General features: G+C 43.5%; 1 protein-coding gene across 1 annotated transcript in view; it reads left to right on the top strand.

Annotated features, from left to right (window-relative positions):
• Window positions 1–24,774, top strand: part of LOC126439053 (fibrillin-2-like) — a 194,513-nt gene extending 169,739 nt beyond the window's left edge. Inside the window, exon 21 of the mRNA XM_050090553.1 lies at window positions 20,158–24,774. Coding sequence (XP_049946510.1) covers window positions 20,158–20,270 — 113 coding nt within the window. The 3' untranslated portion in view covers window positions 20,271–24,774. The remainder of the gene's footprint in view (window positions 1–20,157) is intronic.
• The last annotated feature ends 1,024 nt before the right edge of the window (window positions 24,775–25,798 follow it).

Here is a 25,798-nt window from a genome sequence, read left to right as displayed (position 1 = left end):
ACTCTGCTGTCATTATTATAACGTGACTGCTGAATCCTTAATTATTGGTGGTGAAGCAGAACGGTCATCTTTCGCAACATAAACAAGGAAAGGATTATCGATGAATGAAAATGAAGTTTTAAGTGGCTTCAAATTTAAGTGCCTTCAAATCAGTAAACCTGACATTTATTTCTTCAGCAAGGGTAGAGATTATACTTAAATAATCTTGTATTTACCGCGTGAGCTGAAGGAAGGCTTTCAATAATTTTCTTCAAAGATAAGAAATGAGCAAATGTTTTAGTCTCAAGGTTTTTCCGAAAGTCTCTTAATTTGATATGAAAGCTAAACACTGACTGCACTAAAACAGAAACACGTTTGTCTCTTTCTTGTAATGATTTGTTTAGTGTTACTGAATACTGAATAAAATCATTAAGAATTGCCATATACATCAGTCACTATGGCTCATCAAGCTGGGGGAAGGATTTTCCTTTCTCTTGCAGAAATCTATTTATTGGACCCACTAACCGGAAAAATCTACCTATTGTTAGCCATCTCACTAAACAATACCAAGACACATCATCAAGAAGGCCATCATTACTGATTTCTTCTATGAACAATTTGAACTACCAGTGTGTTTTGGCATTTGGCTGCAAGTAACTTACAATTTTAGCACCACATGCATAACATATGGGTACTGAAATTATTTAGATTCTAAACATTATCTGTGACCAATACAGTGGACAGATAGTAAGGAGTCCAAGGTGTGAAGTGTCAACATTTAAAACCGTCATAAGGCCTTGGTTCAAATGGCTCTGACAAGGGAACCTCCCCATCGCACCCCCCTCAGATTTAGTTATAAGTCGGCACAGTGGATAGGCCTTGAAAAACTGAACACAGATCAATCGAGAAAAAAGGAAGAAGTTATGTGGAACTATAAAAAATAAGCAAAATATACAAACTGAGTAGTCCACGCAAACATATACAACAACAAGAACAATGTAGGCTTGGGAGCGCCGTGGTCCCGTGGTTAGCGTGAGCAGCTGCGGAATGAAAGGTCCTTGGTTCAAATCTCCCCTCGAGCAAAGAATTTTTCTTTATTTTGGCAAAGTTATGATCTGTCCATTCGTTCATTGACGTCTCTGTTCACTGTAATAAGTTTAGTGTCTGTGTTTTGCGACCGCACCGCAAAACCGCGCGATTAGTAGACGAAAGGACGTGCCTCTCCAATGGGAACCGAAAACATTTGACCGCAAGGTCATAGCTCAACCGATTCCTCCACAGGAAAACGCGTCTGATATATTTTATACGACACTGGTGACGGCATGTGCGTCACATGACAGGAATATGTTGTCGACCCACCTAACTTGTACACTTGGCGAATGGGTAAAAAGATTCTTCTACTTTGCGCGATTTAGTTTTTCTTGTGGATGTGATAATTACTCCCAAAAAAGTGATGAAAACATAAGAGTTTGTCACATAAACTGCAACACATGAATCCAAAAGTCTCACAGTCGCACACTTTTCCCTGTGCTCTGTCAAAACATATGTTTTTAACGTTTTCAAATTTTCGTGTGTAGACCTTCAAATCCTGCATATGTCCAAACAAATCTGAACATGGCCTGGAATTTTGGAGAGCGAAGTTGATTATATGTGAGTGCCTGAACTTTGATAATTGTCTGAAAATAAAAAATTAAACTTTTTGCTCGAAGGAAGACTTGAACTAGAGACCTCTCGCCCCGCAGCTTCTCACGCTAACCACGGGACCACGGCGCTCCTCAAGTCTGGCTGTCGACGTTGCTTATCTTGCGCTTGGACTACTCAGTTTGTACATTTTGCTTATTTTTTATAGTTCCACATAACTTCTTCCTGTTTTCTAGATTGATCTGTGTTCAGTTTTTCAAGGACTATCCACTGTGGCAACTTATAACTAAATCTGAGGGGGGTGCGATGGGGAGGTTCCCTTGTGAGCACTATGGGACTTAACATCTGAGGCCATCAGTCCCCTAGAACTTAGAACTACTTAAACCTAACTAACCTAAGGACATCACACACACCCATGCCCGAGGCAGGATTCTAACCTGCGACCGTAGAGGTCGCGCGCTTCCAGACTGAAGCGCCTATAAGCGCTCGGCCGCTTCCAGACTGAAGCGCCTATAACCGCTCGGCCACACCGGGCGGCAAGGCCTTGGATTTTACCTGTAACGACGTGGCACCTCGGTGGCAACACTGGCAGTCTTCACAGTAGGCACTGATTATATAACTAAAACACCATCGAGGGCTTCTTTAATGTCATAACCTCGATTTACGTCAATGTCACGGAATCTGAGTGTTCCTCCACCACTTGCAAGTCAGTCAGTCCATATCTTAAAAATCTGGCAAGGTGCAGTTTATCTTGGATATCTGCACTCGTCAAAAGCCAGATTCGTTACTTGCCAGTCACATATATTTTTGCAAGTGACACAGTATCGTCACTAACAGCAGAAAGTCGCCTCTGTTGTATGTCTAGATGGGGACATTTGATCAACCAGTTTTTGAAGTTTCTTATTTTTGGCGTGTAAAATAGAAACAACTTGTCAAATATTAAGCTTTTTTTAAGATTACTTTGATTTAGCACTATTAAAGCTAAGACGAAGCCAGCTGCTTTCCGGGTAAACATTGTCGCAACCCTGCTCCGACCTTGAAATTCTTCCTTTAATGAAGGCAATTTGCTTTCATTAACTAGAATCAATAGGAAAGTCTTTCGTGAAACGATGGTTAGTGTCATGATGGAATTTGAGATTACTGTGGCAATGCAACTTGATGCAAGCATTTGTTTACCGTTCCTACCGCCCCCCCCCCGCCCCTATCCGCCCTCTCTCAACCTTTATTAAACACGCTGTTGTTTTATTCTTATTCACGGTTCTTAGATGTTATTGTAGCTATCGGGACACCAGCATAAAGGAACCACGTTATTAGGTGCAAATGTGACTGCCGCACCTTGATCCGTGCTGCTACATGCTCGGCACGGCGCGGCGTAGTAGCATTGCCAGATCGACAAGAAGCTTACACAGTTGTGACTTTGAAATGGCACCTCCTTTTGAATTAAGTCGCGTCAACAACGGCATCGCCGCATTGCGCAAAACCGACAAAAGAGGCGCGCTGCGCGTCATGTACGGTACAAACTGCGCGACTTAGCGCAACAACGGGTGAGTTCCTCGCAGCGTGGATACGTCAAAGGAAATGGTTCGTCCGTGTGCGGCACTGTTTGCGCGCTGTTTCTCGGTTTCCATTTTTAATGGTGCTTGCGCGCGCTCACTGGAACACTGCTGCGTACCTACGAACACTGTGCTGCAACCAGCACTGCTCTGCGCCATTCAGCGCGGCGCGGCGCCCGCATCTCGTGGTCGTGCGGTAGCGTTCTCGCTTCCCACGCCCGGGTTCCCGGGTTCGATTCCCGGCGGGGTCAGGGATTTTCTCTGCCTCGTGATGGCTGGGTGTTGTGTGCTGTCCTTAGGTTAGTTAGGTTTAAGTAGTTCTAAGTTCTAGGGGACTGATGACCATAGATGTTAAGTCCCATAGTGCTCAGAGCCATTTGAACCCCCCATTTTGAGCGGCGCGGCGCGTCCGAGATGAACGCGGTGTTATATAAGTGTGTTTAATTTTTTTTGCTTCATATTATTATAATGTTTGTACACTTTAACTGTTTGTATACTTTATTTCAAGAGCCGCACTCACTGAAGCACGAGCTCCATGCGAATCGCGAACCTTGTCGTTTCCTTCCCTTCTAAGAGTATCCTTTGAAATGGTTGATGTCAGTGCCAGATAAAATCTCTGGTCAGCTTCAATAATATTACAGAAGTAACTTTCTTTAAACAGTCCTATGCAGAGATCGATAATTCAACATTCGGTGCTGCCTCTAATACATTTCTTTGCAAGTGGAGGCGGATTCTTGCGCAACCAATAATCAAACGTGTACCATCCGCAGAAAATTTGTAGATGCAGTATAACAAGGCATCTTCAAAAAACTGAGCCCCTAACGAATTTTATGCTTAAATGTTAGTGCTGCCAGCGTAGGAGTGGTTCGTTACTGTACACAAGTAATGCTGTGGTGTCACCGCCAGACACCACACTTGCTAGGTGGTAGCCTTTAAATCGGCCGCGGTCCGTTAGCATACGTCGGACCCGCGTGTCGCCACTATCAGTTATTGCAGACCGGGCGCCGCCACACGGCAGGTCTAGAGAGACTTCCCAGCACTCGCCCCAGTTGTACAATCGACTTTGCTAGCGATGGTTCACTGACAAAATACGCTCTCATTTGCCGAGACGATAGTTAGCATAGCCTTCAGCTACGTCATTTGCTACGACCTAGCAAGGCGCCATTATCAGTTGCTATTGATATTGTAAATAATGTACAGACAAGAGCTACGTTCAACATTAATGGATTAAAGTTAAGTATTCCACCATCTGCGTCCGTTTTTCTAAGTTCTAATTTCCTTGTCCTGTTCCAGACCTCACGCCAGCCTGCGTGAGCTTAAACGCGTGCCTTTCGGCTTCCTCCAAACTTCGTGGGTTGGCTCTCCTCCCAATCCACAACAAATGCTTTTGTTGGCGTTGGCGCCAGGACATACTCAAAGCGCTTTCTGTTGTACCTGTTTAAATTGTTGTACTGTGGTATCCGTCACCGACCATTATTCCATAGTCCAAATCTGACCACACTAGGCCACGATACACGTTCAAGCAACTGTTACAGTCTGCCAACCATGTGCCGCCTGCCATTGTTCTTAACACGATTTTGCAACTGCTTGATTTACATATGGTGTCGAAGTTCACATTCGACGTGTAAGCCAAGGGAAAAGATATACTCCTAGTGTCATAGACTCGATCTCTTGCATCCTGTGTCTGGTACAGATGCTCACAGCAGATTGGTCCTTATTTACAGCTAACGCATTTTCCTTCAGCCTGTAGCCGAGAGCCGTCATCGCTGTATTCATTTGATGCTGTCGCTTGTTGTGTACGGGGTGTCTCTTCAAAGAATCGTCGGGCGCATTTTCTCTGCTGTTTTATCAGATATTTACAATTTAGTTTGTGGATTCAGTAGCTAGAATCAGCCCAAGTTATTAGTATTCATCACGTGTTTCAAGCGATGCAGAGTGCCGGCAGAAAGCGTCGGTTTGTTCCCTGCTACGAACACAATGATTTTTAAAGCGCAATTTTACGAGGCCATTCGATAGAGCGGTCTCAAATTAGTCAAGTGAGATATCTGTTTTATCTGTATGTATTGATAGTGACAGTAAAACTCGAAGAATAACCAGTATTCCTACAGCGACAACACCGCCCTGGACCGAACTGACTGCTAACGCTAAGCATGCAGCGCTTCTGAGTTGCTGCTGTATTGCTGTTCATTGTGCGTGTTTTACTGTCCCTGTTACACCCTACCAATAAAACGAATGTCGTATTATACTATTCTGGGACCACTCTATGGAATGGACACATAAAATTCCAATTCTGTGAATAATTTAGTTTGTAATGGGAAACAGACCGACGCGTTCCGTCGGCACCGGGCATCCCATGAAAGACGTAGTGAGCAGTATTTCTTCGGGCTGATTCCAGATACTCAGTACAAAACCAAAACTGGAAATATTTGCTGAAACACCAGAGAAAAGGCGCCTGCCGGCTCTAAAGATAGACACCTTGTATATGTACACAGCATCAGCGTATTGCAGTATGTTGATGTTGCTGTCCAAAATGGTGTGCGTATCATCGATGTTGATATTATACAGTATAGGTGAGAGAACTGACCCTTGTGGGATTCCCTTACTCGTCCTCCTTTTCCCACGCTATTGCTGCCAAGCTTCATACAAAGTTCTCTGCCGTTAGGTATTGAAATAGGACTGCCAATGAAGATAGGAGGGAAGTGTGCTGCTACACCGTCTTGAATAGTAACCAAGACGAACACTCCAGAATGAGAATCTCGTTCTGGAAACATCCCCCAGGCTGTGGCTAAGCCATGTCTCCGCAACATACTTTCTTTCAGGAATGATAGTTCTGCAAGGTTCCCAGGAGAGCTTCTGTAAAGTTTGGAAGGTAGGAGACGAGGTACTGGCAGAAGTAAAGCTGTGAGGACGTGGCGTGAGTCGTGCTTGGGTAGCTCAGTTGGTAGAGCACTTGCCCGCGGAAGTCAAAGGTCCCGAGTTCGAATCTCGGTCCGGAACACAGTTTTAATCTGCCAGGAAGTTTCGAGACGAACATTATTCGGAACTTTTTGCTGAGGCAAAGCACTGTAAGAAGTTGTGCTAATTTATCGTCGGTTCCGTATCCTCTGCGGACACCTATTTTTGCCGTCTAGAAAAACCATCATTCCATGTTTTATTAGCCTTTCTAATACCTACAAGGAACATCGTGTTTTATTAGTCTAATACTTTCAAGGAACGTGACAGATGAATATGACGACATATAATTCGAGATTTTCATGCTTTAAAAATGGATAACATGCCTGTCTTCAGTTCAGTCACTTAATTCCTGCTTGACCAATAACTACTTAAATTATTACACACGTGATTTTTTTGCCTTTTCCTGTCAACTCATACAGCATTTTGGCAGGACACCTTGCCCATTTGTGCCAACAGACAGCACTCGATTCACATCGCCTCCTCTTATGGGCTTGTCCAAGAAACGTTGTACACCTGCATCAGATTTATTAACAGTAAGACGTTGTAGAAACAATTCCATCCTATTAATTGGCAAAGTCATTGGGCTGGACGTCTATAGCGGAACCCTTCTGATGCGTCCGATTCCCTCCCCTACCCCTTCGCCGCCCCCCCGATGTACACAGGAAATATGTGTCCTTGCATTTAAATTAGCGTATAAATCCTTCTAGTTATTCCTTTTCTTTTCCTCTAAGAAAAATTCCAGTTTTGCCTGAACTCTCTTGAAATTAATGTAATTTTAGGCTGTCGCTTGTAATACGAGTACCATTTGAAATGTTGAAATGTGTGTGAGATCTTATGGGACAGGACAGCTAAGGTCATCAGTCCCTAAGCTTATACACTACTTAATTTCCTAAGGACATACATACACACACACCCATGCCCGAGGGAGGTTCAAATGGTTCAAATGGCTCTGAGCACTACGGGACTTAACTTATGAGGTCATCAGTCCCCTAGAAGTTAGAACTACTTAAACATAACTAACCTAAGGAAATCACATACATCCATGCCCGAGGCAGGATTCGAACCTGCGACCATAGGAGTCGCGCGGTTCCAGACTGTAGCGCCTAGAACCGCTTGGCCACCCCGGCTGGCCCCGAGGGAGGACTCGAACCTCCGCCGGGCTAGTATCAGTGCTTTCCAGTGGTTCTCCACAGCGATTTTACATTCTTCTCCCACCACTCTGTTGGCTTCTTTTCTACTGGATGAATGGTTATTCTGAGAGATGGAGATATTCGCTGGTTCTTGGTCGTAATTCACTACTGGGACTTCTGCAATTGCGAATCTGTTCGTTAAGGATGCTATTACCATTAATGATAAGTCTACCAGAAAATTTCGTATGCATCTGAGGATGACTGGTAAATGGTTCGAGTCCAGTGAACCCTCCACAATCTACTATGTGGTAGTTGTAGCCATGGATGGAGCCACGAAACACAGCTCGGCTGCACTTCTCCGTTGGTCTGAATGACTGATTGCCATTGATATTCCGTCGCTGAGTACCACTAAGTTAGTTTCGTCAACGGGTCTCTGCAAACTCTGTCCCCTCGACCCGGGTTCCATGCAGAATGAAGTAAAGTCCCCTATTATTAATTTTGAGATAGTACAGGAACTGACGAGAGTACACTGATAATGTTTCGTTGTATCATTGGCGCTCTGTACACAGAGGTTATGTCAACGTCTCTAGTAACTGAGAGAATGAAGGCACCAGCCTATTGAAATTCTGAACGAGTAAGCTCTAAATTTAAAATTTTACACTGAATACCGTGTTGAATTAAATGCGCCATTCCTCCTGTCACCTCGCACGATGTGAAAACCGGATAAGGAGATGTCTCATGTCTCACTTGCTGCACAAATTGCTATATGCGTCTCATCCGTAAATGAAAGTAAACTATTTTTATTATTCCTTATACAATGTACATCCCACAGCATCACATTGTAAGGTAAAATAGCCCTTTACTTCTTATTTGTCAGTAGTCGTTATATACAACAGCTTTCTATTTATTATTTTGCATCAGTCGCGGCTTTGTGCTGTGCTTTACACATTTCACAGGACAGTCATGATAATGCACTGTCCACCAGATACTCATGGGCCTTAGTTGGGTGTGGCATTTGATAGTACTGAGGTGTATACGGATTGTGAAGTATTGGTGAACTTGCTGTCTTAACTGAGAACTATAGTGTCACTTGTCGCCGGTGGCCTCTTGTCTGCTCTTTATCGGCTTGGGTCGCACCTTGGGTGTAGTTGGGTAGCGAGCAGCAGGCGATACCAGTACGACAGGGGCCGACGACGTGTTTGCTGTCTGTTGTGTACACAACGAAGCGGGCGCTGGGACAGGCGCGAAAAATGTTGGGAGTGTGGAACTGCCACGCCTCCCTCTTCGATCAGAATGCTCCTTGCCGTCCCATTCTGCTTCAAATTCACCCTTAGACGCGAACAGTATTGCCTGGCCTTGGTATAAATTTTCACTCTCCGCCTCACATATACATAAGATCATGTCTGTGTGAGACCAATAAAGTCTCTGAAACAGTGTTATTTCATATGTAATTTATTTATAGGCTAGACTCAACTCTGCTCTTTTTCTGTTTCTTTCCATTTGTTCTGCGGATTCTGTATGTACTTTTGGGATGAATTCGACAGTAAATGCTTGTCGGAGGGGAATTTTGATAGTAGTCACATTCAGTACCTCCACAGTGAAAAATTTAGTCTTACTAAGACACACATTATTTCTGTTTTAAACGTCAAACAGTCCAGACATGGAAATATAGATGGTACAAAGGGCTTCACCCAGCATCTTGCTCAACGAATAGAAATGTAATCTGGTTTTCTTTTGGCACTTCATTGTTATTGAACTTACAGGAGTTGACCTTTTTGAAATATTTCCTCCTACCGTAAAATGTCTGGAGCAACGTTTCACTTTTCCTCTAGGTACATTGCTCCAGTAAACATACACATGTTTTTCTTCAGCCGGTGTAACCTGCACACCTTGGAAGATACCTTGCCTTGTCGTCATGAAAGACGAAATGTAGGACTGCATGTTAGTATTCTAAAAATTTTACTCCGAAATAAACCGTTTGCACCTTCACCAGCGCAAATTTTTACTTTGTAATGTTTTTATTTATGTCTTTTCAAAACAAAATGGCTCTGAGCACTATGGGACTTAACTGCTGAGGTCATCAGTCCCCTAGAAGTTAGAACTACTTAGACCTAACTAACCTAAGAACATCACACACATCCATGCCCGAGGCAGGATTCAAACCTGCGACCGTAGCGTACGTCTCTTCATTCAATATGTAGTAGTGCCCCGAAAGACATAGGATGCAGGATATACTTGCTTTCAATAAGGACTTCAAACGGGGGAACATCAGACTCAGCCTACATATCTATTTGCTGTATATTTTGACCTTCACCACTTATAGGTTCTGCATGTGCTGCTATTTCCTGTGTATCTTAACAAAAGCAACAGGGAGTGCACTGTACTTGATAACAGGATGAGATTTACCGTGGAAATGCGGTAGACATATTTCGTTCAAACATATGAAATACATACACTAAAGGATAGACGAAATACGGCCACATGGTTCGGAATCACTTTCTTCCTCGAGACTGTTGTTACGTGTGTTCTCGTCCATGGAAGAGCCACAGGTATTACCGAAGGATAAATTATATTTTCGACACTACTCTCTACACTCATTTCACTTTTCCATGGTTGTTTAACGACCGTTTCTGTGTGGCGTACAACATTACGCCAGTTCTCCGGCGTTATTTGTACCACTGCTTCCTCAAATAGTTTTTGACATTCTGCCACAGTGAAGCTTCTGTTATTTGTCGCTAATGTCTTATCTACACCTAAATAATTTCGATGGTGTCGAAGCTTCAGAGGTATAGTGGAAGACTAAGAACCCGGTTACCATTTTGCTTAACCATCTCGTCAACTGCATACGGTTGAAATTACAGCTATTTTTTTTAGCTAGTTCCTTGAGCTCAGACTTGCACGGATGAATCTGAACTTTCATATTTTGGCGTTCCCACCACTCAACAATGTCAGCCTTTGCCGTCGCCATCGTCGGGGCTTTATCATTAATAACTGAAAGATAGTGGGCATCATACATTACAGTTTCAGTGTCGACAAGCGACAGCCACGGCGGACTTCAGATGATCAACTGAACGTTTGGCAGACGTCAACAGTGTTCACGTACTGCCTGCCTGCAGCGCTGTGGAATGCCTTCTCCTTGCTGCAGCGCGGAATTCCCTGAGCTTAATTTCGTCGGTGTCTCTTGCTTTGCCTTGTTTATTCGTTTGCTTCGTTACCGAGCAGGATTTGGGATTACATACGCATTGTGTCAGTGAGTACATCGTATTCTCTTGTTATTATGCTGAATGTGAAGGCATGCGATTCAACAGAATAAAGTGTAACTCCAAAAACACACATTCGTTGGTATCCGATTCTCGCAGTGACCAGCACAAAATATCTAGTTCGCAAGCCCAGCAACCTGCAGACTTGCGACAGTCGTGACTCCGACGTGATTACAGCGAGAGAAAATAAATCAGCAACACAGGAGTATCGCGGAAAGCCTTCGAGAATCTTAGATTAGTGAAATTATGAACACACCAGCAATATGAACACTTGCAGGGCGGCTACCCTCGTTTGGGCCAAACGGCCAGGCAATTGTTGTTCGCGCCAGTCGAGGATTCTTCCTCTGCGATGAGGTGAACACCGAATCCAGTAACGTCGCGCTGGTGGTTAGTCAGTTGGACCACCGCTACGAAGCTGAGGTTCAAGACATTATGACTTCACCTCTGGGTAAGAAACTCTTGCACTGAGCTAAAAGTCGAGTAAATTTGTAGTGTGTCCACAACAGAAACGAGTGGGGCAGGCTCTCGAGGTTCACTTAAGAAACAAACTTCACGCGTGCACAGTGGCTGATGCATTACTGTACACATTGTGGAGCAGCCGTCTGCCTCTGGCACCACAGGTGAAGACATTGAAAACGGGCATGTCACTCGAGGCCTCAGCGGTTTCGGCGGAACGGCTTCAGGACATGATCGTACCTACGTACTGCCCTGGAATTTTGACCGTGTGTAATAGCACCTCGGTGATAACACGATCGCATCATGATAGTCTCACGAATAAGGTCTATGTGCTGAGTAATCACATGGACGAACTTGTCTCTGACCAGAGAGCTAGAGGACAGTTCCGCAGAAGACCAAAATGTCGTACCACAACAGACTTCCCATCAGCCAACGATTCAGCCTGGACAGACCTTAGTTGATACCACAGAAATTTGGAGCCCAAGCACACAAGTGTGTCTCGCCGTGTACCTTCCTCAGGTGGTAAACAACAGGCAGAAGTAATCGCCCCGGATAGTCAGTGGAGCACTTGCGCCTCTTCATCCTAGGCCGAAAGACGCAGTATTTTGGTGGCCTCAGGTTCCGACCTAAGAGTTTTGCCGCGGACACTGTTACAGAAATACCTACCAGCCACCTCGTTCTGTCTTTCTGTAGCTAATAATTCAACGATCGCTAGTGTGGAACACAGGACACCGATTTGGAACTGGGAGTATGACGCGCTTTGCTTGGAATTTCACCGTAGCGGATTTAACTGAACCTATAATCCGAGCCGGTCGTCAGCACATTATCGTTTGGTACCGGGCGTCGCCAATGCTCGTGTAACAGACGACGTCACGAGACAGTCTGCCAATAGATTCTATCATAACGCAAAAGTACACGACTCTAAACTGATCTAGTCGAAGGGCGATGGACACAAAAATTCTCTAGAACAGTTTCCTGGTGTCATGGGGCTTCCTGGGTCCCCACAAAATGTATGTGACCACACGGTACATTATATCAACACTACCACAGGCACATCGAATTGATGTAGGCCCAGACGTCTCGCCCGTAGTCGATACTGTGTTGCCACGATGGAATTTGATACCATGTTGAAGGGAGGCGTCATTCGCCTGTCTACTGGAACATGGTCGTAATCCATAAATTTAATACCATTGAAGAACGATGCATGGCGACCATAAGCCCTGAATGCTAGGACAATACCGGATCGCTACCCTGTTCGTCTATTGAGGGATTATAATTACACTACTGGCCATTAAAATTGCTACACCACGAAGATGACGCGCTACAGACGCGACATTTAACCGACAGGAAGAAGATGGTGTGATACGCAAATGATTAGCTTTTCAGAGCATTCACACAAGGCTGGCACCGGTGGCGACACCTACAACGTGCTGACATGAGGAAAGTTTCCAACCGATTTCTCATACATAAACAGCAATTGACCGACGTTGCCTGGTGAAACGTTGTTGTGATGCCTCGTGCAAGGAGGAGAAATGCGTTCCATCACGCTTCCGACTTTGATAAAGGTGGAATTGTAGCCTATCCCGATTGCCCTTTATCGTATCGCGACATTGCTGCTCACGTTGGTCGAGATCCAATGACTGTTAGCATAATATGGACTCGGTGGGTTCAGGAGGGTAATACGGAACGCCGTGCTGGATCCCAACGGCCTCGTATCACTAGCAGTCGAGGTGACAGGCATCTTATCCGCATGGCTGTAACGGATCGTGCAGCTACGTCTCGATCCCTGAGTCAACAGATGGGGACGTTTGCATGACAACAACCACCTGCACGAACAGTTCGACGACGTTTGCGGCAGCATGGTCTCCCATGGCTACGGTGGCCCTTGACGCTGCATCACAGACAGGAGCGCCTGCGATGGTGTACTCAACGACGAACCTGGGTGCACGAATGGCAAAACTTCATTTTTTCGGATGAATTCAGGTTCTGTTTACAGCATCATGGTGGTCGCATTCGTGTTTGGCGACATCGCGGTGAACGCACATTGGAAGCGTGTGTTCGTCATCGCCATACTGACGTATCGCACGGCGTGATGGTATGGGGTGCCATTGGTTACACGTCTCGGTCACCTCTTGTTCGCATTGACGGCACTTTGAATAGTGGGCGTTACATTTCATATGTGTTACGACCCGTGGCTCTACTCTTTATTCGATCCCTGCGAAACCCTACATTTCAGCAGGATAATGCACGACCGCATGTTGCAGGTCCTGTACGGGCCTTTCTGGATACAGAAAATGTTCGACTGCTGCCCTGGCCAGCACATTCTCCAGATCTCTCACCAATTGAAAGCATCTGGTCAATAGTTGCCGAGCAATTGGACGTGACAATACGCCAGTCACTACTATTGATGAATTGTGGTATTGTGTTGAAGCTGTATGGGCAGCTGTACCTGTACACGCCATCCATGCTGTGTTTGACTCAATGCCCAGGCGTATCAAGGCCGTCATTTCGACCAGAGGTGGTTGTTCTGGGTACTGATTTCTCAGGATCTATGCACCCAAATTGCGTGAAAATGTAATCACATGTCAGTTCTGGTATAATATATTTGTCCAATGAATACCCGTTTATCATCTGCTTTTCTTCTTGGTGTAGCAATTTTAATGGCCAGTAGTGTATGTGTTATCTGGAAAAACAGTGTTTAGCGTACTAGATTGCACACATGCATACATACAGACTGCTGTAGCCGAAAGAGATATTCATAAAATGGCTATCATAATGAGGTTTGGCCTATTCGAAAGCCTTTTTGCAATGTTTGGGTTGAAAATTGCTACCCATGCAATTCAAAGATTATAGATTTAGTTTTACATGGCTTTCAGTATTGCTCTGCAAGTATCTTGAAGATATATTCATTCCTTTAGAGATCTGAAGAGTTGCCAAAGGCCACTTCATAACATCAGCCAGATCACTGCCGTTACTGCAGAAAATCGAAGCTGTTTTAAGAAGTGTGAAGATTCCTGGGAGTTCTTAAGTTTTACCCACTTCGTCTACCTCACATGGCAAATTTCAAGTGGTTCTTACCACAGCTTTACCTGGTCCTAAGGTTAAAAGCTAAGCTCCAGTGCAATGGACAACGTCAGTGGATAACGCTTTCATAGCAGCTAAGAAAAGTGTAGTGCATACGGCTGATTTTAACCAAATGGCAATGGGTGCTGCATTGTAACACTATTGAGACTGGCATTCTTTTCACGAAAACTCACTCTGGCTCGGCAACAATGGAGTGCATATGGTAGCGAGTTGTTGGCGTTTTATAACTGCATTAAATATTTTCGTACACAACTGAAAACGAGAGATTTCGTAATTTAAACATACCATAAACTCCTAACCTATGCCTTTCGATGAAGTAATAGGAAATGTTCCCTGACACAATACAGTCAATTGCAATACGTGGCGGAATTCACCACTGATGTAAGGCATATATCAAGAACTGACGATGTAGTTGCAGACTGCCTGTCCCGGTTGAGATACCATGAAGACAGCTGAGTTTTCACAGCAAGCCCAAGTGCAAGATTCTGTCCGGGAACTTGAGGATTTTATTTCAAATTCTACACATGGTCTTCAACTTTAGCCTGTCGACGTTCCAGCAACAGGTGCCAAGTAATACACTGAGATTTCGAACGGGAAAACTAGTCAGGTCCTCCCTTCGGCGCTACACAGGTAAGTCTTTCAAGGCTTACACATCTCAGGCATAAGGCGTGAAGGCAACAATTAAACTAATAGCTAGCCGTTTTGTGCGGCCTGGGATACAAAAGAACTGCCGAACGTGGGGTTCACGCTTTCATACAGTGCTAGCACAGCATGATTTCTTGCCATTTCCATGTACTGCTAGATAATTTTCCATGCATGATACCATGATTCGTGCATGTTCGAACTGATGTAATAGGTCCTCTGCCTCCCTCACTAGGATAACGTTTCCTTCCGGTGGTAATAGATTGTTTCACGCGGTGACCAGAAGCCATTACGGTGGATAACATTCAACCTGAGACGATAACCATTGCGTTTCTGTCGCACTGGATATCGAGCTTTGGCTGTCCACTCTAAATAGCGGAGGGCAGCAGTTCGAAACCGACCTAATTGCCCAGGAGAGTGAATTACCACCCTGACAGTAATGGAATGGTTGAGCGCTGGACCGGTCGCTTAAAGATGCGCTAATACGACAATGGACATCTGCCTTACCATTGGTTTTGCTCAGCCTACGCAACATGCGTAAACCTGAGCTGAACGCTTCGCCAGCAGAGCAAGTATATGGGGAAGTCCTACGGCTTCCCGGTGGGTTTGTCCATTCAAGCGCGTTTTCGATGGGCGACACTAATACGCCAGAATTCATCGCCCACCTGAGAGAGAGGATGAGGCGGATCTGGTCGCGACAAGCATCACGCCATAGTACTCAGTAACCCTTCGTACATTAAGGGCTGCAATACCGTGCGCATGCAAACTGCCACTGACACTGCCTTATTCTGGTGAGAAAACATGTGAAATTCTCGTAAAAGGCAAGTAGAACACTGCCTCCATTGACAGTGAAACCAGCGTTCGTTATACAACTATCTTTGCATACGCATCTTCCACATAACCAGACGAAACTTCCACCCGTCATCAAGCAGCTTCCACCGGAAGCTTCGCCGACTCTGATTCAACGCCATACTCGTTCTGGAAGACGGATAGACTTCCCGGTACGATTCATGGACGGTGCTTTGTGGATCAACCGAGGAGGATGCTCCGCTTTCCCAAAGGGGGCTGTGTAGCGATGATGAAGCGAGAACCATGACACTCGTCATATGCGTAGGTTGAAGGAGTATGAGGAGGGAGGGGGGGGGGGGGAGAGAGGAAAGGAAATGGAAGGGTTTACTGAGGTCGGCTGCATCGGGACATTACTCGAAACCAGCGGCGACGCGGACCGGGATTCGAAACTGGGAACTCCTGCTTACTAGGCAGTTGCTTTAAGCACTGCGCCATCCAGGACAGTGTTGGAGCAATTGCGCGGATTATCTCGACATGCCTCGTGGCCAACCCACATTTCCACCCAGCGTCATGTATCCGCAGACCTGTCCATTTCCTCCATGCTGGCTGCTCTAACATTCCCGCAGAAGATCGGACGTACTTGTGCATCCGTACTGAAGAAGGGTGAGCCATTACCCATTGGCGAATCAGTTGTATGAATGCGTCCGACAGAACAGATATCACGCATTCGTGTAAGCGTCAGAGGATCAGCTGGTCGTTTCGCAGACGTTAGCGGGGTTGACACACAGGCTGTCAGGAGCGCTGTGAAGTGCCCTCTTCTAGCTGCAGCGCTGAATTCCGTGACGTTAATTTTGTCAGTGTTTTTTATTTTTCTTGGTTTATTCGTTTCCGTTAATGAGCTCGATTCATTTCCATATTTTTATGTTGAATGCGAAGGCATGTAATTAATCGAAATAAAGTATTACTCAAAAGCCACATGTTCGTTCGTATCTGATTTTCACTGTGACCAAAACACAATATAGAGTTTTAGCGACATGCAGGCGTGCTACACAATGACAGAGGGCCGACTGAAAAGTTTTCCGGAAGTCGCTCCTTGGACCACTGTAGAAAACTATCGTGGTTCATCTCCTCGTGGTAGACGCTTGATTTCGTCGATTTCTGAACAAGGAGGTAGATCGATTCGAAACCATATGAAGCTGGGGATATGAGACAATAGTTCCTGCGCCCTTTCCGGCGGGAACAGCACACCTTCCACACATTCAATCATCAGTTCTGCCTTTCCTGAAGGAATGACCGGCGTTTATCGATGTATCGTCGAACCACACAAAGTCTTCAATCGGCACTTTAACATCTCTTAAAAATCGGCAACGTGACTCAACGACATCAATTCTCTCCATTATAATTTTACACTCATTATTTTTTTTTTGTACCGAAAACCGAGGGCTCTGGACACCCTCAAACTAAGAAGTCTTGCTGCCAATTAATAATTCTTCCGAACGAAGGGTAACACACTGTGTTTCTTTGTGGTTGGTTATTCTTCTCTTTTGTAATATCCATATACGTGGCGACAATAGCGTCTTGTTGAAATGAGTCCAAGTTTGTTACTCTTTTTACCGGGTGTCATTGGCTTAGATGAAACGGCTCCTTCCAGCTCTGCGCAGTTTTTTTTTTCTTAACTTGCACGACTTTCTGTGTATCTTCAAAGCGTTAGTGGTTCTTTTGACTTCGTTAGCCGCCATGCTACTCATGCAGTGAAAAATTCCTCTGTACCACAAGAGTTCGTTACATGGTAAGCAGTGTGGAATGAGAGCGTGAGGTGAGGTACCTACAGAACGGTTATTTGACAGGAAATGAAAAGTACTTAAAAAAACTAAAGGACGCTTCAGTAATTGTAACGAAAGAGAAAAAGATACCATAAATAAAAATATTGTAAAATTTGTTGCACAGAATTATCAGTTATTTTAAGGACATAGAGATCTTGACCATCATAGTGACTATATATCAATTAAAAATTATTTAAAGAGAAGAGGCAATGATAATCCTTTCCTCTGTCGGCATGAATGCCTTCAACAAGTACGCACAATACAACAGAGGAGTGGTTGTTGTTGTTGTTGTGGTCTTCAGTCCTGAGACTGGTTTGATGCAGCTCTCCATGCTACTCTATCCTATGCAAGCTTCTTCATCTCCCAGTACCTACTGCAACCTACATCCTTCTGAATCTGCTTAGTGTATTGATCTCTTGGTCTCCCTCTACGATTTTTACCCTCCACGCTGCCCTCCAATGCTAAATTTGTGATCCCTTGATAGGAAAACCAAAGGCTTAGCTCCTGTTAAGTTATAACAAATTTAAAGGAAACGTCTGTTAAGTTATAACAAATTTAATGGAAACGTCTAACAGACATGGCTGTAACTATTGGGTTCGTGCAAAAGTTCGCAGCATTTTTCCGTAAGTTTAATAAATGTACACATAACAGACACGTTGCTCATCAATAATATAATCTCCTTCACCATTTGCAACAGTTTGACAACGCTGCGATAATAAATCACGTGGTTTTGAGGCGAAGAACGCGTCGAGCCGTTTTCGGAGCGCATTTTCATCAGGAAAGGGAATTCCTTGGATGCTGTTCGATAGAGAGCCGAAAAAGGTGAAAATCTGAGGGTGCATGATCAGGTCAGTAAAGTGGGTGCGGAATGAGGTGTCAGGCCAATTCCTGTCTAGTGCTTCTTGACAGTCTAGAACAATGCGGGCGGGTGTTATCGTTGAGTAGCCATCTTTGTGGCCGGTGTTCTTGGATCTTGACTGCAAGACGTTTCAGTTGTTGTCAATACATTTCCGCTGTGATGATCACACCTCTGGGAAGCAATTCGTATTACACCACACCGTCACTGTTCCACCAAATACATAACATTATCTTTTGTGGAGAAGTGCAGATCATTGTATGGGGAACTGCTGCTTTGTTTGAGCTCAACCATTCTTTTCTTTTTCTTTTCTTTAGTATAAACACCCCATTTCTCGAAACCAGTAACGATGTAGGATAGGAGTGGTCGATATTGTTCAGCAGCTACTGGACGTCGGGAAAGCAGAGTTGCACATATGGCCATCTGCTCATTTTTGTACTTTTGGCTTAGACCACGTGATGATGCAGTACACCGATTTTTGAACCTTCCCCACTGCATGGAAATGTCCCACGCCGGTCGAATGAGCATAGTTGATCACATTTGCCATCTCTTGAGTACACCGTAGCGGTCGCGCGGTTCCAGACTGTAGAGCCTAGAACCGCTCGGCCACTCCGGCCGGCTTGCCGTGCTGCGTCCAATGGCATTATCCTCATACATGGCGCAAACGTTTCTGACTACCTCCGCTGCTGTCACCACGTTATTGAACTAAAACAGAAGAATATGTCGGAAATGTACCGGTTTCTCCACTTGGCACTCCATTTTCTAGCGTCCAAGGCTCCACTCACGGTCCCTATATTACAAAATAGCAATATGCAAATTCAGTTATCAGCAGTGAACTATAAATAAAAAACTAGAATAGATGAATAATTACATAACAACTCGAAACGCAACATGCAAAACAAATACGATACGAAGCTATGCATAAACATTTCAGATTGGTACAAGTTCCATGAATGATAGGTACGTGGAACTTGCCATTCAGTATCAAACAGTATCATAGTCACCATTTGGAATATGTTCAAAAACGCAGCCGAAAGCAGCCATGTTGCAATATGGAATGTATCACGGGAAACTTCTTTGGACTATCACACAAGACTTATTGGGTAATCCTGTGTTTAATCGACACTTGAAATTCCACACAAAAATAATTTTGTTTCTAATGTGAAGCAAATCAACGTTTTTTTTGTAATACTCGGCATCGCATGAAGCACTCTGCGGGCAGTATTTATTTGGGATGACTGCACCTGCACGCCGCACAAGTGAAACGACAATTCTGTGCTGAAATGCTACAGAAAATTGGTCTAACGACTCTTAGGAGAGCCACATTGTCTCCCTCGTTAAGTTACCGTGTTTTGTTTCTCTTATTCTTTGGCCAGCTGGGAATCACATACACTTTTCAGTTCCTTATCGTTTACTGTCTTCTTTTCCCTCCAGGATTCTTTCATGATTTGACCATGACTCTATCTTCCTTCACGCTACTTCACACATTTTCTCTTACTGCTACTGTCTTGGAATCGTTCGACAGTTATAATTTTTCTTAAAAAATATTACATTTTGCTGCTTCTTCCGCTTTTAAGTTGTGTGTTTTTATTTTTCTTTAATGTCTCTAATCTACTTTGCTTTTTATTTCTTTTCCCAGAGATCCCGGAAATCTGGTTTTTCAGCCTATTTTCGCAATCATGTATTTAGATAGGGTGTGCGACAATAGTTACAATACCAGTCGTCATTTCCATGTTGTTTTTGTTAGTTTTCTATATTTTCGTATGCAGGTATTTGATACCTGCTTCTTAACTTCCAAACTTCTTATCATTTCTTCACTCTAAGCTTTCGTGTTTGTGTATGTTATAATTCAGTGATGAATATAAGCATTGTGGTTTCACATTAGCTGGAGCGTTGTTGTGGCCAGTCACGTGATCGAGCAGGTTGTCACTACAGCTGGACACACAGTTCTGTTTACCAAGTAAAATGTAGGCACGGTGTGTGTTGCAGAGCGCCGCATCCGGCACCAGTCGGCGGGCGACAGGCGGCACTCGCACGCGTGGCAGCCGTGGGGCGGCGCGCTGGCGCCGCGAGAGGTGCCCGCCGGCCGCGGCTGTTGCTGAGGGCCGCGCGGCGCACAGCGGGGGTTCCCCCCACCCCTCACCCCTCACTGCTGGCTGCGGCGTCTCTCTGCGCCACACGGTGTACCCGGCGCCGCGCACCCTCCAGCTGCTCACTGTGGCAGCCCTCACCGGCGCCTGCGATCGACGGCTCCTACACCCAGCACCCCAACAACCTACCTAACTCCAACAACCTTACTGTCCCATCACTCTGACAGGAAGTCTGATACTGTCGTAAAAGCGTATTTTTGTTACATTTTTGAAAGTCGGTAAGAGTCGGAACATTTTGTCAAGAGGCGGAACGTCTTATGAACCCTTCTTTTAACACAGGCGCAATCAAGTCAATGAACAGGAAAATTAATACGATTTTTGCAAGTCAGTATTCTTGCCCGTTAATAATACACTTCATGCGTTCTATCACTTGTGTCTGTCCTATTAATTGGAATCACAATAGGTGCTGGATAAAATTCAGAAACATAAGAGTCAATCTCATCTTTTGTTATAGGATACTCGCTCAGAGTTAATAGATTTTTCTACATCTCTGACTAGATGTATAATCGTGATTTACTAAGAAAACAAGAAATACTTTTGGCCCCGGGTGAATACAGCTATTTACCCATCAGTCAAACGGAAAGATATCCACGAAAGAGGTATCAAATGTTCTTTAACATACTGTAAAAGTTTCACAAAGTCTGAGAATGTAACTAATTCCTTACCTATAATTTCAAATAATACTCTACGCACATGTTGCCAGAATCAATACAGGCGTTGTTTCCACTGTAGTTACCGTTTATCCGTCGTGTTTTACCTTTGTTAACCAATTCACGTAGAATCTGTTTTCGAAATCTTCCAGTTTGCTTATTTCGAATGGTTGTCAGTGAGACTTTGACGTAATCAGATGCCATCCAGATTCACTGGTCCAGTGCTAATATCAACTTATGACGTAATCGTATTATGTTAGCAATCTTAAGTCTATTTCAAATCAACTCTGCAGCTACATGAGTAATGTCTGTTTTGAGGAAAAGACGACGAAAACGAACCACTTGTTCGCAAAGGAAGTAAAATGGGTTCAGACTTCTGAAAAACTTTTGTTTCCAAAGATTGGAAGCAGAACATTACATTTATATACAGCTATGGTACTTATGGGTTCCTCGATTACTGATTCATCACTAAGTATACGGGGTGTATCACCTAAGATTTGTCAGACGCGTTTTCCCTGGTATTCCAGCAGATATCTGCAATTTAGTTTTCGTATTGTGTAACTGACGTCAGCCCAAACAAAAAGTGCTCATCATGTCTTTCATTTAGCACACCGGACTCGCATTCTGGAGGACGACGGTTCAATCCCACGTCCGGTCTCCCTGATTTAGGTTCTCCGTGATTCCCCTAAATCACTCCAGGCAAATGCCAGGATGGTTCCTTCGAAAGGGCACGGCCGACTTCCTTCCCTAATCCAATGAGACCGATGACCTAGCTGTTTGGTCTCCTCTAACAAACAACCCAACCCAACCCAACATCTTTCATGCGATGTCCAGTGTCGAGCGAAAGCGCCGTTTTGTTTCCCGTTACAAACAAAATGACTTTTAAAGCGGTATTTTACACACCCATTCGATAGCCCCAAATTTGTCTAGTTTGATATTTGTTTTTTCGATATGCATTAAAAAGAACAGTACAACACGAAGAATATCCAGCATTACGGTAGCGACAGCACTGCCTTGGTCCGCGCTGACAGCCACCGCCAAGCATTTGGATACTTTTTATTCTTATTGTTTTACTGACCCTGTTAATACGCATCGACAAAGAGAATATCGTCTAGAATTAAGGAGCGCTCTGTCGGATGGACACGTAAAATTCTTTAAAAATAATTTTGTTAGCAATGGGGCACAAGCCGAATCTTCCTGTTGACGCTGGGGGTCACATGAAAGATGTGACCTACAATAACACAATGCAAAAGCGCAATTGCAAATATCTGCTGAAACACCAGGGACCATGAGCCTAATGACTCTTAGGAGAGACATGCGTTATAAGAATTACTAGAAAATATGACTTTAACAGAAAGCCATAGAAAAATTTCTTGAAAGTATGTAATTTCCCATACAACTCAAATTTCAAAATATTACATCAGAAACCAACTAACACACTATTTGATCTCTGGCGGATTCAAAGTATTTCAAAGAATATCCAGCTTTGGGTCTAAAAAGATGAGCTTGTTGCTTTGCAGTATATGTCCCGAGTACCGTATCAGAGGAAAAAAACTGTTTTCTCGGTCTTGCCCAATCCCATCCTTCTTGAGATACGTGCAGGATACCAGGGAACGACCCGAAACTTGGGAAGATACGTAGTTCATAATGTTTACCGAAACTGTGGCTAAGCCAATTTTTGCTGACATATGTACATGCCAGTCAAAAAACAGTTCAATGAACATCATTCAGTTATCAAGAATACTAAATGTTCTGCACCGTAGTAAACCACTGACTGTTACATAAAAACGACGCTAATTCTTTGTAAGAGACATCGGAGCGGCTTTGTCGTTAAAGACTCATTTTTTGGTTACCGAGAGGTGCCGGCAGGCTTCAGTACCACACTGGGGATTTATTACAACAAACCCATGCACGTTATGGTGTAAATGCGAAATTTCAAAGTATTTGTGCATCACACTGATCTTTTCTGTCGTTTTTTGTGCAGAACAAACATTGCTCAGTGCAGTCATTACGACGACATGCAGACCATTGTTCTTCGTACTATCTGATTGTTTTTTGTTGATGTTTCCCTGATACCTGTAACCTTAAGACACCCAGAAGCAGCTTGCTTCAAAACATGGTAACTGTGTGACTGATCTGTAAATAGTTCTGTGTGTTTGTGTGAATGTAACAAATGTGATTTATCATATATTTATTTTTATACCCTATCCCGAATGTGATTCATAGAGGACAGTAGCGCTGAACATAATGCCCGCTTGTAATTAGCTACAGCATCACCAATCACTGTACCGTTGCATTAATAAGTGTGTTGTGTCCCTTCATATACTCGTATTTTATGTATTGATTCGCATTCCACTATTAATGCGAATTTTTAACTAATCTTTGTGTTTTTATTTTTGTCTGTGTGATGCAAAGAAACTATGTAATGCCAAGTATGTTAGAGACGAAAGCTGAAGAAAATCTACGAAAAAGTTTACTCGCCGATTATTTACTGTATTTAAATAATGACAATATTATATTTACAGAACAGGAGATTAGTAACGAGGAGATGAGTTACAGGACAGAGATTTTTTAAAATTAAAGTAACAATATTTACTATTAGATATTTCCTTCTGCTCATGACGTGAAAGAAATGTATCGGAGTAGATATTTTGAACATTTATTATTTCAAAATTAATTTTCACACTGTTTGCTACATTTACTTCACTGGTGAGTTAACGGTGATTGTCCCGGTAATGTTACTGAAAATTTTTCGGTAGAGGGCAAAAGATCTTCGGAAAAATACTGCGATATTAAAGCGATTTTCAGATGAGAACTCATAGATCCTCTCTCAGAAGTATGGAAACTTACTTCCATATACAAATATCATGCGAACATCGGGTATTTCACAACGTGGCGACGCATTTCTGGGTTCCCTGAGGAAAAACTCTTCGATGACATCCACTACAAGGAATGAAGAAGCATGTTACTTCGCGTAACAATTCCCTCTTGCTTCCTGGAGAATGTGATTTGATTCGCTATTATTCTCGAAAATGGACGGATATCTTGAGAGATCCAAGACTTTCGTTAGACACTGCAAATTGTGTGAAAAAATACAGTTTGTCGGCCGACTTGTTATCGTTCGACTGCTCTTATTATTGTAATCATATAATCTGGCATTTGTTGTGTGTTCCCCTGAGTAAAACAATTCACTCGCTTTATTACTTTCTTCCCCTGACGAAGCGTCTAGAACTATTTTATCGGTTTCAGATAAACCTGAAATTATACAGTTTGTGATTTATTGTTGCATGGAACACTAAATATAATAGCTTTTGGTGTTAGATCAACTGCCCTTTATAATTATAGAAAGGAGAGTAACTGTTATGTGAAAGGTGTGAGAGATGACATCCAGAATAAGCGTAAATGTTGTTTAAATCCAATTCAAAGTTTAAAAAAATTGAGAAACTGAAACTAGTCGCATACTGTTGCGTAGAAACAATAAATATTCAAGAGTCTGAAAGGGGTGTTACACGTAAACACTTAAACTCCAAAAATTCTGTGGACTAATAGCCCTCATTTAGGGATCTTAACAGTAGAAAAAACCACCTATCACTTTCAGAACACAACTTGAATGTATATTTTCTGTACTGTTTTCCTGTATTTGGTGTGCACTATTGGCTGAATGAGATTTAAATGTGCCATATACTCGTGCAGATATATGTTATGTTTTTCGATGTTTCTGTATTCATGTGATACGTGTTCAAGTACTACCAATGTTAAAAACCTGTTTGTCGATAGCCTTGAGAATTAGATTAAATGGTATTTTTAATAAATAACTTGGTAGTATCTTTTTGTGTTATTGAAAACGTATTATTTAAAGATGCTTTGTATTTTTGTGAAACGTTTGTAACTACTAAAGCACGTTTAATAACATGGCTGTTTATACCGTTAAATAATCAGGAAAGAAACTGTCTTTATTTTTTAATTGCTGTGTGACACAGCAGCATGGACCAACGGTGGATTTCGTTCCTACGAAGTTAATTAGAAGCTCCCAAGAAAGGCTGAATCACCTCTTTACGGTTCGATAGTATTAAAATTTGTCATTAAGTATGACAGTATTAATTAATGAAGAAATTACACCGCTTGAGTGGCTGAAAATTATTACAACAGCAGCTTGGTTTGCAGCTGGCGCATCTATAGCAAAACGTCCACTGAATATGCCAGCAGTTGAAACTATTTCCTACCATATTACTTCTGCCACTCCGAGCTACCTACATCCTCCACTTTCCAGTTCTTGACTGTCAACCAGTTTCAGCTGCTTCTGGCCATGTTCATTAAGCTATTCCGAGTTAGCTTCATTTTGAAAGTTGACAACGAAAGTGACAGAAGAAAATTTGCGAAATGTTATTGTTGTGACTTGGCAAGACAGCCAAGCCACTAGGAGGTACCCGAAAGGCACGCGTTTAAGCTCACGCAGGCTGTCGTGAGGTCTGGAACAGGTAAAGTAATTATACTAGCAAAAAAGGTACGTAGCTTCTGGAATACTTAACTTTAATCCATAATTGGTGAACATCGGTCTGACGGTACATGCATCACAAGATAAATAGCAAAAGATAATGGCACCTTGCTAGGTCGTAGCAAATGACGTAGCTGAAGGCTATGCTAACTATCGTCTCGGCAAATGAGAGCGTAATTTGTCAGTGAACCATCGCTAGCAAAGTCGGCTGTACAACTGGGGCGAGTGCTAGGAAGTCTCTCTAGACCTGCCGTGTGGCGGCGCTCGGTCTGCAATCACTGATAGTGGCGACACGCGGGTCCGACGTATACTAACGGACTGCGGCCGATTTAAAG

This window comes from Schistocerca serialis, chromosome 1, assembly GCF_023864345.2.
Source record: "Schistocerca serialis cubense isolate TAMUIC-IGC-003099 chromosome 1, iqSchSeri2.2, whole genome shotgun sequence".
Lineage (NCBI taxonomy): Eukaryota > Metazoa > Arthropoda > Insecta > Orthoptera > Acrididae > Schistocerca > Schistocerca serialis.
This window is presented reverse-complemented; position numbering and strand designations above follow the sequence as displayed.